At 45.8% G+C, this 11,934-nt stretch overlaps 1 protein-coding gene across 1 annotated transcript in view; it reads left to right on the top strand.

Moving 5' to 3' along the window:
• Window positions 1–3,782, top strand: part of GFPT2 (glutamine-fructose-6-phosphate transaminase 2) — a 45,446-nt gene extending 41,664 nt beyond the window's left edge. Inside the window, exons 17-19 of the mRNA XM_027548484.1 lie at window positions 47–214; window positions 1,261–1,422; window positions 2,933–3,782. Of these exons, the coding sequence (XP_027404285.1) occupies window positions 47–214; window positions 1,261–1,422; window positions 2,933–2,977 (375 nt within the window). The 3' untranslated portion in view covers window positions 2,978–3,782. The remainder of the gene's footprint in view (window positions 1–46; window positions 215–1,260; window positions 1,423–2,932) is intronic.
• The last annotated feature ends 8,152 nt before the right edge of the window (window positions 3,783–11,934 follow it).

The following is an 11,934-nucleotide window of genomic DNA, read 5'->3' as shown; positions in this document are numbered from 1 at the left end:
GCTCCCATTAGCAGCATGACACTGATTCCGCCTCATGTTTCCCCAGAAAATTAAAGAGATAACCTACATGCACTCAGAAGGCATCCTGGCTGGAGAGTTGAAGCACGGCCCCCTGGCGCTGATTGATAAGCAGATGCCTGTCATCATGGTCATCATGAAGGATCCTTGCTTTGCCAAATGCCAGAACGCCCTGCAGCAGGTCACAGCGCGCCAGGTGAGGGCCCTCCGGCAGGCTGGGTCACTTCTCTCCTGTTCTCTTACACTCATGCCCACCTCACCCACTGTTGGCCAGCACCAGCAATGAGTGTTCGTTCCTGCTGGTGAGCAGGTGTGAGCACATACTTCAGGGGTCCCTCGTGCATGGTGCACATTCAGAAAGGGACTGGCCAGCCTGCAGCCATGCCCACAGAAACTCCTAGATGAGGCCCAGTGATCCAGATGACCTGGGGGTTCCTGGATCCGAGACATGAGACCAAAGGAGGTCTGTTGGAGATCCCTGGGGGCAGTTCTGATATTGGCCACCCAGAGTTAGATTTCACAGGTGAAGGGCTCTGTCCTCCACAAGACCACCCTCACGTCAGCCACCAACTGCAGTCTTTCAGCTTCCCAGCCCACCCACATTTCTGACCAACTGGATCCAAATTCAGGAGTTTCCATTACTGAAAACGCCCCCCATCCCCAGTTGCAGTAATCTGCTAGACTTTGGAAAACACAGGCTGTTTCCTCTGCCCTGAACAGTCTTCCCACCTTTCTTCAAGCCGTTGGCCTCTCATCATTCAGGTCTCAATACAAATGCCTCCTTTTCAGAGAACTTCTCGAACCTTCCCACTGTCTCCCAATCTTGTTACTGGGTTTTACTGCCTTGGTGACATTTATCTGAAATTCACTGCTATTTATTGGTTTGCTTATTGACATTTTTGTTTTCCTACCACTTGACTATGAGCCCCTTGAGTAAGGGGTAAGAACTGCTGCTCTTTGCAAGGCACACTGAAGCCACTCAATAAACGGGTGCTGAATTAATGCAGCAGGAGACTGCCCCACCACCACAACCATGGAAGCATAGGAACCTTTTTGACAAAAGCCTCCAAATTCTTTGACCTTTACACAAATCAGATACATCACCTGACTCATAACTCCAGTAAAGACAAAAGATCACAATATTATTATTGCAATATGTTGATCTTAGAAACTCTGCTGTGTGTGACGGATTGCTCCTTTCAGAGATAACCTGCATCTTGTGATCACATTTTTCTGTCTTAGGGTCGCCCGATTATACTGTGCTCCAAGGACGACACTGAAAGCTCCAAGTTTGCATATAAAACGATCGAGCTGCCCCACACCGTAGACTGCCTGCAGGGCATCCTGAGTGTGATTCCACTGCAGCTCCTCTCCTTCCACCTGGCTGTACTCCGAGGATATGACGTATGTCTAAAAATTGCACCTCATCCAGCAAAGGGGAGAGACATAATCCCAGAGTTCCATTTGGTTCTTAAATACTTACTGGGTATAAATATTCATAAGGGAAATATTTTCATTCAAAATAATTTTTTAAAGTAACTTATACCCCCTGAAAACAACGACAGGAACTGCAAGATGTGTAAAGACCATATTAAACCATAAGCTCCTCACCCAGAGGCAATTTGATGAGAAAATTTAATATTTTATTTTGGTCTTTTCCTTGTGCCTGTAAATTTTTAAAGATTTTTTGAGATAATATCAAGGATGAAATTTCACAACTTTCTTTTTAATACAAGTGTATACAACACAGTACAAGTTCTCAGATCTTGAACTTGTAAGCAGCATTTGATCGTTGCACAATATTCCACCACAGTCTTATAACATAGATTTTAACAATGACTTAACCAGTCTTCTGTTGTTTAAACTGTTTCTAATCTTTTGGAATATCTGCATAAATAACAATTGCAGTGAATTATCTTTGTGCATATATATATATCTTCCTCCCATATTAGAAGGTTTATCCTCAGTCTAGCAAATCATTCAACATTTTGGGATTCCTATTTCAATTTCTGTTCCAGAAAAGAACCAATTTATGATCTCACCAGAAAGTGTGTGTGCATATAGAAGTTTTATTACAATTTTGTTTTGAGGAGCTTTAAAAAATACATATCAACACCAAAAACAATATAACAAACATCCAATGGTACATACGTCATCCATCATTAACAATCGCTAGCATTTTGTTATATTTGTTTCTTCTCTTCTTTAATGTTACTGTAAACAAAATAAGACCCTGTAGATAAACTTGAAGCCCCCTTTATCAACCATCCTCAGTCACATTTCCTTCCCAAGCCCCACCTTTAACCAATATTTTAGTGTGTCTACTTCCAAGAAAAGTGAATTTTTAACAGTACAAATTGAGCTGCTGCTGCTGCTAAGTTGCTTCAGTCATGTCCAGCTCTGTGCAACCCCATAGATGGCAGCCCACCAGGCTCCCCCGTCCCTGGGATTCTCCAGGCAAGAACACTGGAGTGGGTTGCCATTTCCTTCTCCAATGCATAAAAATGAAAAGTGAAAGTGAAGTCGCTCCTCGTGTCCGACTCTTAGCGACCCCGTGGACTGCAGCCTACCAGGCTCCTCCATCCATGGGATTTTCCATGCAAGAGTACTGGAGTGGGTTGCCGTTGCCTTCTCCAACAAATTGAGCTAGCTGTTTTTAATAGCATGAATCATATCCTTTTAATAGTGTTAACACTGCATGACACATATCAGGTACACCATTAACATTTACTGAATAAACATAATTGTTTCTAGAATAAGAAATCCCTTCCAAGATGCAGGTCTCAAGGAGCTCATGGTTGGAGGTGCCCAGGAATATTCATCTTCCTATTGTAAAGTACTTTGAGAGCTGGCTTTACAACGCAGTGTGTTGCTGAGACCTGTGGGTCTGAGCAGCTACCTTCTGTCATTTTAGGTTGACTTCCCCAGAAATCTGGCCAAGTCTGTAACCGTGGAATGAGAAGCTAGAGGAGACCACTACCACCTTCAAGACCTGTCCCAGTGAAACCAAGTGGGAAGAAAAGCTGGCATCCGGCGTGTTCTCAGTAGATCCCGATAGAGCTTGACAGCTTTGATGTGCCTTGTACCCAAGTGCTTTGCTTACAGCAGGTAGTGTTTTCTCTGTGTCCTGAAGTCGCCAGAGGAGAAGGGAATCATTGTTTACACATGGGGATCTGAGCAGACTCTTCCAATACCGTGCAATAGAGATACAGCTCTCTTCAGAGTAACTGTGAACCTTTTTTAACCAACACTAAAGACAAAATATTTATAATGACAGTTGTATAGCTTTTAAGTTATTTTTCTAGTATGTGGCTTTCTGTAGCCAACGGTGCCCTCAGGCTACCCAGTGCACCCAGTCCCCTGGCAGGGAATGTACATCTCAGATTTGAGTGCCAGGCATTGCCCCTCTGGACTCTTTTCTCCTTTCCCATCCTCTCTTGGCTGCTACCGAGTCCTGTCCTCTGACCTCGGGGAAGCGCCCTCCCACCATCTTCCTATGCCTCCATAGGTCCTATCAGACCTCAGCTCCTTTCAACAGTGTCTTCTCATCTTAATCTCTCTGACTCTCCAACTTCTCTCTCATCTCATCATGGTTCTTTTTAAGCCCAGGCAGCATTTTGGTCCCTGCTCCTGCCCAGAGTAAAAACAGCCTGAAAAATCCCATGCAAGAGAATAGTTTCAAGTGGGCTACCTTGCCCTATGTTTAAAAGCATGCACAATCAAAGTACTATGCAATTTTAAGACAATAAATAACAGTAAAATTGTGTGTGTGTGTGTGATTTTTGTTAATCTTGTTCTTTTTGTGTACATATTTTTTGAGGGCTCCTCAAAAACTGAGCAGTAACTCATGGGGGCACCCCTGTTTCTTGGTAGCCACTGGCATTGTCCCCATACCCATGACCTGTGTGCTTCTAGGAGGAAAATGAGGACTGTGTTAACAGGGTGGAACAAAATGCAGGAGGTTTGGAACTCTGGAATGAGAATCCACTCAACAGATGTTGGAGGAGGTTGGGCCACGAGATGCTGCTTGAGATGGCTGCCCAGAGCCTGCACACAGCACACAGAGGTGAAACTCAGATTTGTACTTTTTTCCCCAATGATCCTATAAAGTCACCAATTTTATTAATAGAATCAGGCAGGAAGATAGAAAGCCAGAGAGCCAGTTCTGGAGTTGGAACTTGGCTCCCTATGAAAGTGCTATCCCAGACTGCACGAATGGTGTCTTCACGGCCACTAACTGACATGTGGGGCTCTAGAGTACCAGCAGACCTTAGTTCTGGATTACCTGTGGGCTATCCAGTGACTTTTCCTCCCCCTTCTAGGCTCTCCCCTGAATAACAGGGGTTGGAAACCTGGGAACTACGTTTCCAGCTGAATTCCACCAGCAAGAAGCACTCCTGGGAGATTTGAAAGTTTAGAAATTGTATTATTCATTGGGAAATTCATATCACTTATTTCTGCTCTGGCAGAAGTAGATGGGGAGTCCTATTGTGGCCCTTAGCACCAATACACCCACTGTGGCAGTGCTCCCTAAAGCTCACCCATCACTCAGTGCTCCATGCTGTGCTGGCCACCAACAGAGGCTTCCTGGGGCTCCTCCAGCATCCCACTTCTGAGAGCTTGCAGGAACCCAGGGGCCCTGATGGCATTCTCAGACCTTCCTTCTGCCCTTCTTACAAATAAATAAGGGTGTAAATTCTGCTGGAAATGCCTGCTCTGGTTTCTGTCCTCCTGACCAAACAATGACCAGTACAACTTTTGAGGTTAGGAGACTACAAACTAGCCAGAACATCTTTATCTGAACAACAACCAGAAAAAATGTATTTCATCCTTCACTCCTGAGGTGATGACCACCCTCACTTCCATACTAATCGATCCCTTGCTTTTCTCTATAGTTCTGTTTATCACATTCACACAATAATACTCAAACAAAACTACTACCTAGCCTTGAAATCAGAGGACAAGCACACACCAGCCATGCAGAGAGAGAGCAGCACTGCCCACACTGGGCAGAGGCTCCAGAGGAGGTGAGCAGAGCAGGCTTGGGTTATGGTCTGACTTGTTTCTCTAGGAGGTGACAAGGCCCTTTCTGGGGGAACTTGCAAGCAAAACCATGAGTGAGTTTGAGAAACAGGGCTCTCCACAGTTGGGTGCCTAGCAAGACTGAGGTGTCAACCAGGTGCTGGACATGCAGCAGAAGCCTGGTCAGTGAGAGTGGGCTGCTCTGTCTTCTATTCCTGAGCCCGCCATGGTCTACTTCCTGCTCTCGGGGAAAAGCAGAAAACCTCTGTGAGGGATATGTGTCCTCAGCAGAGCCTAGGAGGAGAGACCCTCATTATACATGGTCAAGTCAAGTACTGATGAGAATCTGGGCCAGTTCTCCTGAGCATTCTGTCCTCAAGTAAAGAAGGGGACCTGATGGAAATGGGGGTCTTGCTGATGACAGTCCATGTGGTTCAGCTGCCCTCCCCATCAGTGGCAGAGCTGTCACTCTGGGGTCACTTTTCACCTTCCTCCAGGAAGTCCCACCTCATCACTCATCTCTCGTGCTTCCTGTCTCTTATAGTCTTCTTTTGAATTCCCTTCTTTGTTCTGGTGGAGCACATCCTTCTTGAGTAAAGATGCTGGGACGTAAATGTTTTGAGGCCTAGCATGTCTAGAAATGACTTTATTACTCATACTTGATTAAAGGTTTAGCTAATTATAGAATTCTATGTCAGATAAAAATATTTCTTTCAGAATCATAAAGGCAGTGATCCCTTATCGTGTTCTCAGTATTGCACCTGAGGAGTCCAAAGTCACTCTGGTATGCCTTTGTCAGTGACCTCCTTATTTCCTTCTTTTTGTTCCCTGTGTTCTCAGATATCACAACAAGGTGCCTTGGATCTCTTTTCATTTAGTGTTGATTTCAGTCTGGTTACTCATAACTGTCAGGTCGGGTTGTTTTCTTGAGTTACTTTTTGTAGACTTCATTTTTCTTCTCTAGCCTTTCTGTTATTCAGAGGTGAAGCTGCTGAAGCATATATCTCAGGGGTAGAGCCTTTGACTACAGAGGTCAAGCTACTAGAATGACCTATAATTTCTTATTCTTTCTATTATTCATCTTCCCTTTTTGTGCTACTAATTGGGAGGTTTCTTCAGTTTTCTCTCCCAACCTATTACCAGATTTTTCATTTCTTCCAAATGATTTAATTTCCAAGAGCTTTTTTTTTTTTTTTTAGCTCTGATGTGTTTAACTAAAGCCCATAATTTATTCATATGTCCATAATTTGTCTCTAATTCCCTTTTCCTATTCAGGGATATCACATGTCTCCTTTTGGCTGAGTTTCTCAGACTTCCCTTGTTTGTGATTACTTTGACAGTTTTGAGGACTATCGGTGGGTATTTTGTAGAATGTCTTACACTTGGATTTGTCTGATGCTATCCTCATGGTTAGACTGGTGCTCTGTGTTTTGGAGAGGAAGACCTCAGAAGTAAAATGCCATTCTCATCGAAGACCTCAGAAGTAAAATGCCATTCTCATCATTTCATATCAAGGGTACATACTATCAACATGTCTTATCAGTGTTATGTTAAACATGGTCACCTGACTGAGGCAATGTTTGTCAGATTCTCTATTCCCCAGGGCTTTCTGGGGAATCCACTTTCCATACTGAACTCGTTAGAAGGAAGCCACAATGCCTCCCCCACACTTAAAGAGTAAGGGAAGTAGGCTTCACTTCCATAGGAGGGACGTATCCATATAAATTATTTGGATTTCAGTACAGATTTGTCTGTTCTTCCCTACTTTTTTGTTGTTAAATCATCTATTTCTATTACTATGAAACTCATGGATATTTATTTTTATTCTTTGAGTCACAACCTAGAACTAGGTTACTTTTATTTTGTTGTTCAAATTTTCCAGCGATGGCTACTGGGAGCTCCTTCAGCTGGCTCCTGTGGCACGCCCCCTTGTTTGTGGATGTGCTTCGGAAGCACTTCCTTTATTGCCTACAGCCTGCTCTAGGCTCATCTTGGATATTCCCAGCCCCTGCCCTAGAATCAGCCATTGCTCTAAGGACCCCTGGTTTCCTTTATTTGAGAATGGCATTAGAAACCAGACCTAGGCTCTGGGTGTGCTACTCCTAGGATGTCATCACTTCTAAGCCATCTCAGCTGAGAGCACAAGACATACTTTGTGTGCTGAATTTTTTTTAATGGTGGTTCTTGTTTCAAGGCACGGAAAAGGCAATGGCACCCCACTCCACTACTCTTGCCTGGAGAATCCCATGGGCGGAGGAGCCTGGTAGGCTGCAGTCCATGGGGTTGCTAAGAGTCCAACACGACTGAGCAACTTCACTTTCACTTTTCACTTTCATGCATTGGAGAAGGAAATGGCAACCCACTCCAGTGTTCTTGCCTGGAGAATCCCGGGGACGGGGGAGCATGGTGGGCTGCCATCTATGGGGTGGCACCGAGTCAGACACGACTGAAGCGACTTAGCAGCTTGTTTCAAGGATGCAATATTTTTTCATATCCTCTGAAGCCTGCAAAGATTTTTTTTTTTTTTTTCTGTTAGAATTTCCTTCTCTACATAGCCTGTTTTTCTGTTTGATTTGTCTAAGTTTTCTTTGCCATGTGACCTTGGACTGTTCAGTCAGATTCAAGGTAGGCTGAACAGTCCTAGGCACACAGTGGCACTTATTTTGATGCCGAGATTCACCGCTGGTCAATGTGGTAGGGGACCTGTGGGCAGATGGAGGGTCAGGCCTTTCCTTTAGGCTTCAGCGTTGGTCAGACTTGCAGAAAAGTTTTCTAGTCCCTTGCCTTTGGGCAAGGGTCCAGCAACTGGTACTCTGGAAAACACCAGAAAAGGAGGGCTGAGGATCACTGCATTCAGTCATGGGGCCATGGGTTCCCCATTCTCATACAGCTCCCATACTTTCAGCTATGCCCCCGGCTCAGACACCCTGTTTCTTATCACTGGAGAGTAAAATCCAGACTTCTGCCTTTCCCAACTGTTTTCTACCCTTTCTCTTTCCATGTCCTCATGTGAGACTGACTGACCAGCATGGGAGTGAGAGCCCTGAAGGGCAAGCTATCACAGTCCTCCTATGGGGGGTTTTCAAACTTGATTTGAGACAGAGAGAGCAGAAGGTGACATGGGGAGAAGGAAGCTGACACAGGAATGCGATGGGACAGAAAGCCTTCCTCTGGCTGCCAAGGCCTCACCCTAGCTCTCAAGCCTGTAGTACTGAGACCAGCTTTACCCCTGCAATCCCTCAGGTGCTATCGTGCAGGAAACTCCCCACATTGTCCCCATTGGTTTAAATGCAGTATGGCTTTCTATAACACAACTGAGACAGTACTGATTTGAACCCTCTGGCACATCTCTGGTCCTGGTAAGGGCTGGGGAGAAGACAGAGAAGGGCTTAGGGGAGTGGAGGGAGAGCAGGCCATGTAGGGGGAGGCTGAAAGCCCACTCCACATGGAACCGAGGTTCAGATAAGCTAATCCCTTGCCCAAAGGACCATAACTGAAGTGGAGAGCCTGACCAGAACCCAGGCGAAGAGGCCCATATGGGATGGGGAAGTGGGCAGTGTCTGTAGTATCCAGGGCAGGGAAGGGCAGCCAGAAACAGATTCTAAAGAGCCTCCTCATGAGCAGGCCAAGGGCAGAAGTCCCCAGTCAAAAACCAAGCCAGGTTTCCCGCTCTGACTACTCCTCCTCACTCACCCCTATGGCCTATCTCCAAGACCCAACAATTCCACCTCTTAAAGTTTTTTTTCCTTTACATTAAGTTTGCTTTGTATAATTTACACACACTAAGTCATCTTTTCTGAGGTGCACAGTTCTGAGTTTTGATACATATACAGTCATATGCCTGTGTGCTAAGTTGCTTCAGTCATGTCTGACTCTGTGCAACCCCGTGGACTGTAGCCCATGAGGCTCCTCCGTCCGTGGGATTCTCCAGGCAAGACTACTGAGTGGGTTGCCATTCCCTTCTCCAGGGCATCTTCTCAACTAGGGATTGAACCCATGTCATAGTCATATGAGGGCCACCATAATTAAGATACAAATAGAGTATACCCAACAGAAATACCCCAAAGGAAAGCTGACTGTGGGAGAATTGATGCTTTTGAACTTGGTGTTGAAGAAGACTTGAGAGTCCTGTGGATTGCAAGGAGATCAAACCAGTCCATCCTAAAGGAAATCAGTCCTGAATATTCATTGGAAGGACTGATGCTGAGGCTGAAGCTCCAATACTTTGGCCACCTGATGCGAAGAACTGACTCACTGGAAAAGATGCTAATGCTGGGAAAGATTGAGGGCAGGAGGAGAAGGAGATGACAGAGGATGAGATGGTTGGATCGCATCACTGACTCGATGGACATGAGTTTGAGCAGGTTCTGGGAGTTGGTGACGGACAGGGAAGCCTGGTGTGCTGCAGTCCATGGGGTCACAAAGAGCTGGACACAGCTGAGCAATTGAACTGAGCTGAAGTGATCATCCCAAAAAATTCACTTGTGGCTCCTGGTAATTATCTCCCCCTGCCCTCTACCTTGACCTCTGGCAACCACTAATATGACTTTGCTTTTCCCAGAAGGTCATATATATGGAATCATGTGGTCTTATGTTTGGTTTCTTTCACTTTCTGTTTTTAATACTTTTCCTTGTTGTGCACTTGCCATCAGGCCAGCTGTCAGGCAATATTCTACTACACAGATATACCACAGTTCCTTTCCATTCACTGAATTATGGACACATGGGTTGTTCCTAGTTTTTGACTGTTTTGAATAAAGCTGCTATGAATATTCTTCATGTGAACATGCTTTTATTTCTCTTGGGTATATATCCAGTGATGGCATTGCTGGGCAATATGACAGGTGTATGTTTAATGTTATCAGAAACTATCAAACTGTTTTCCAAAGTGGATAAACCAGTTTGCTTTTCCACCAGCAGTGTATGAGAGTTCCACATCATTGCCAACACTTGCTATTGTCTTTTCTAATACAGCCATCCTATTGGGGTGTGTAGCGGGGTGTGTACTGATAGTGGGTTGTAAATCAATTTGCATTTTCTTAAAGTTTTGAAACAGTTTTAAAATCAGTTCCTTCCTCTTGACACCTGCTGCCTTGGCCCCAGGCCAGCTGTCATCTTCTCTTACAAGGGCTGTAGCAATAGCTCTTTAATTGGTCTTGTGATCTTAAGTCCCTCATCCCTGAAACTTCATGTGCCTTAATGATCTTTCCAAAACAAACATCCCATCACATTGCTCACTTCCTTTCTTAATACTCCACAAGAGCTGCCCATTACCTCTATAGCCAGGTCTCCACCCTGTGATGCCCCAAGGCCCAGTAGGTAAGGGGTGAGTGAAGTTGCAGGCAGGTGTGGGTAATAGGGAGTTAAGACTGTGGTGAACTAGGGGCTCTCACCTAGTGGGACAGCTGCCACTTAGTTCCAGCTGAAACTATGGTAATATGAACCTCACGTTGCCAGAGCTTTAACTATTAGGCAGACAGTGAAACCAACAATCCGAGAGTTTTCAAGGTGAAAGCTCCCAATTTTTAAATGTTGGCAAATAAAAAACATAGAAATATAGAAAAACTCTCAGGGTTAAACAAGGCATTCTGGGAGCTGAAGCCAGCCTATGGGCCTCCAGTCACCTGTGCTAGTCCACCCACCTCAAAGCCCTCATAACTTTCCAGTATCCCTTCTCCATCTCCAACAAGAATAGGTGATGTGTGGTTCCCTGAACACAGCGTGCAGGTCTTACCGCTGGGTCTGAACGCTCTGTCTGTCTGAAGCACTGGCCCAGCACATTCCTGCTGGCTTTCCATCTTCAGCTGGGGCTTCCTCTTGTCCAGGAGGCCTTCCTCAACTGCTCTTCCCCACCTGGCAGGCTAGATCAGCTGTCAGTCATGCCCATACATTCCCCTCTCCCCGATCCCTACAGTTCTCAACACACTTGTGGCAGGATCTTCTCACTTGTTAGCCCCCACTGGAGTTCTGTACACTCTTCCAAGTACAGACCAGCTCCCTGACCCCTATCCTGTCACTTCGGCTGTGTCCATAAAGGTTCACTGTACGCCATAAGCCGGAAAGCAGGATCCTTTCAGAAAGCTCTACATGAAATGCTGTCCTCTGATGGAGTGAATATGTGTACAATGATTTTTGGAACTCACTTTGCAAGGGGTGATTGCTGCAAAGTCAGGACTGCAGTGTATCTGAGAACGGGTGCTCCTTCCTAATCTGAGAGGCACCGAGGAATGCTTCTTTGTAAACCAACAGTTCTGACAGCCAGACCTCATTAGTTTCCCATAATCCTTGATGGTGGCAATTTTTGCTCCCTGTTTTCTGTTGTGCATCCAGAGCAGGTAGCAGTATGGTTGGGTGTGGGCAGGAGCCTATCAGGTGGGCCCTTATCAGTGTAGGCAACACTCAGGAACTACAACTTCAAACAGGGATGAGCCATACTTAGTTTTAGAAAACTCGCTCTGGTAGCCAAGATCAGGGTGGCCTAAGGGGAACTCTGTACCTGGATCCCTTCCTCTACACTACCCCTCTTCTGAGGTCCTGGTACCCCCAGCCTGGCCCTGGGTCACAGGCTTGCCAGCCTCCCCAAATTCTGCCACTCTGCTCCGTGCCCCTTAGCTTCCCCATTTGCAGGGTCCTGCTCCTTCCCTCCAGTTTGGCCCCTACCCTGGCCACCCTATGAGGACTGTTCTCCTTTACAGTTCACAAGTTCCTCCATCCCCAAAGTCCCCTCACCCCATCCACTGACCTCCGAGATTTTCCCCAATGGGTCCAACCTTCGTGCCTCACTTCTAGCTTTGCTTATAGAAACACGGATCTGACAACAACTCTCCCATCATTTCACACCTTCAGACCTGCTGGAACCAGATCCAGAGGCTAGCTGAGGGAGACGCCTCTGAA

The sequence above is a fragment of the Bos indicus x Bos taurus genome, chromosome 7 (assembly GCF_003369695.1).
Source record: "Bos indicus x Bos taurus breed Angus x Brahman F1 hybrid chromosome 7, Bos_hybrid_MaternalHap_v2.0, whole genome shotgun sequence".
NCBI classification, from domain to species: Eukaryota; Metazoa; Chordata; class Mammalia; order Artiodactyla; family Bovidae; genus Bos; species Bos indicus x Bos taurus.
Note: the sequence above shows the minus strand (reverse complement) of the source record. Positions and strands in the feature narration are given on the sequence as shown.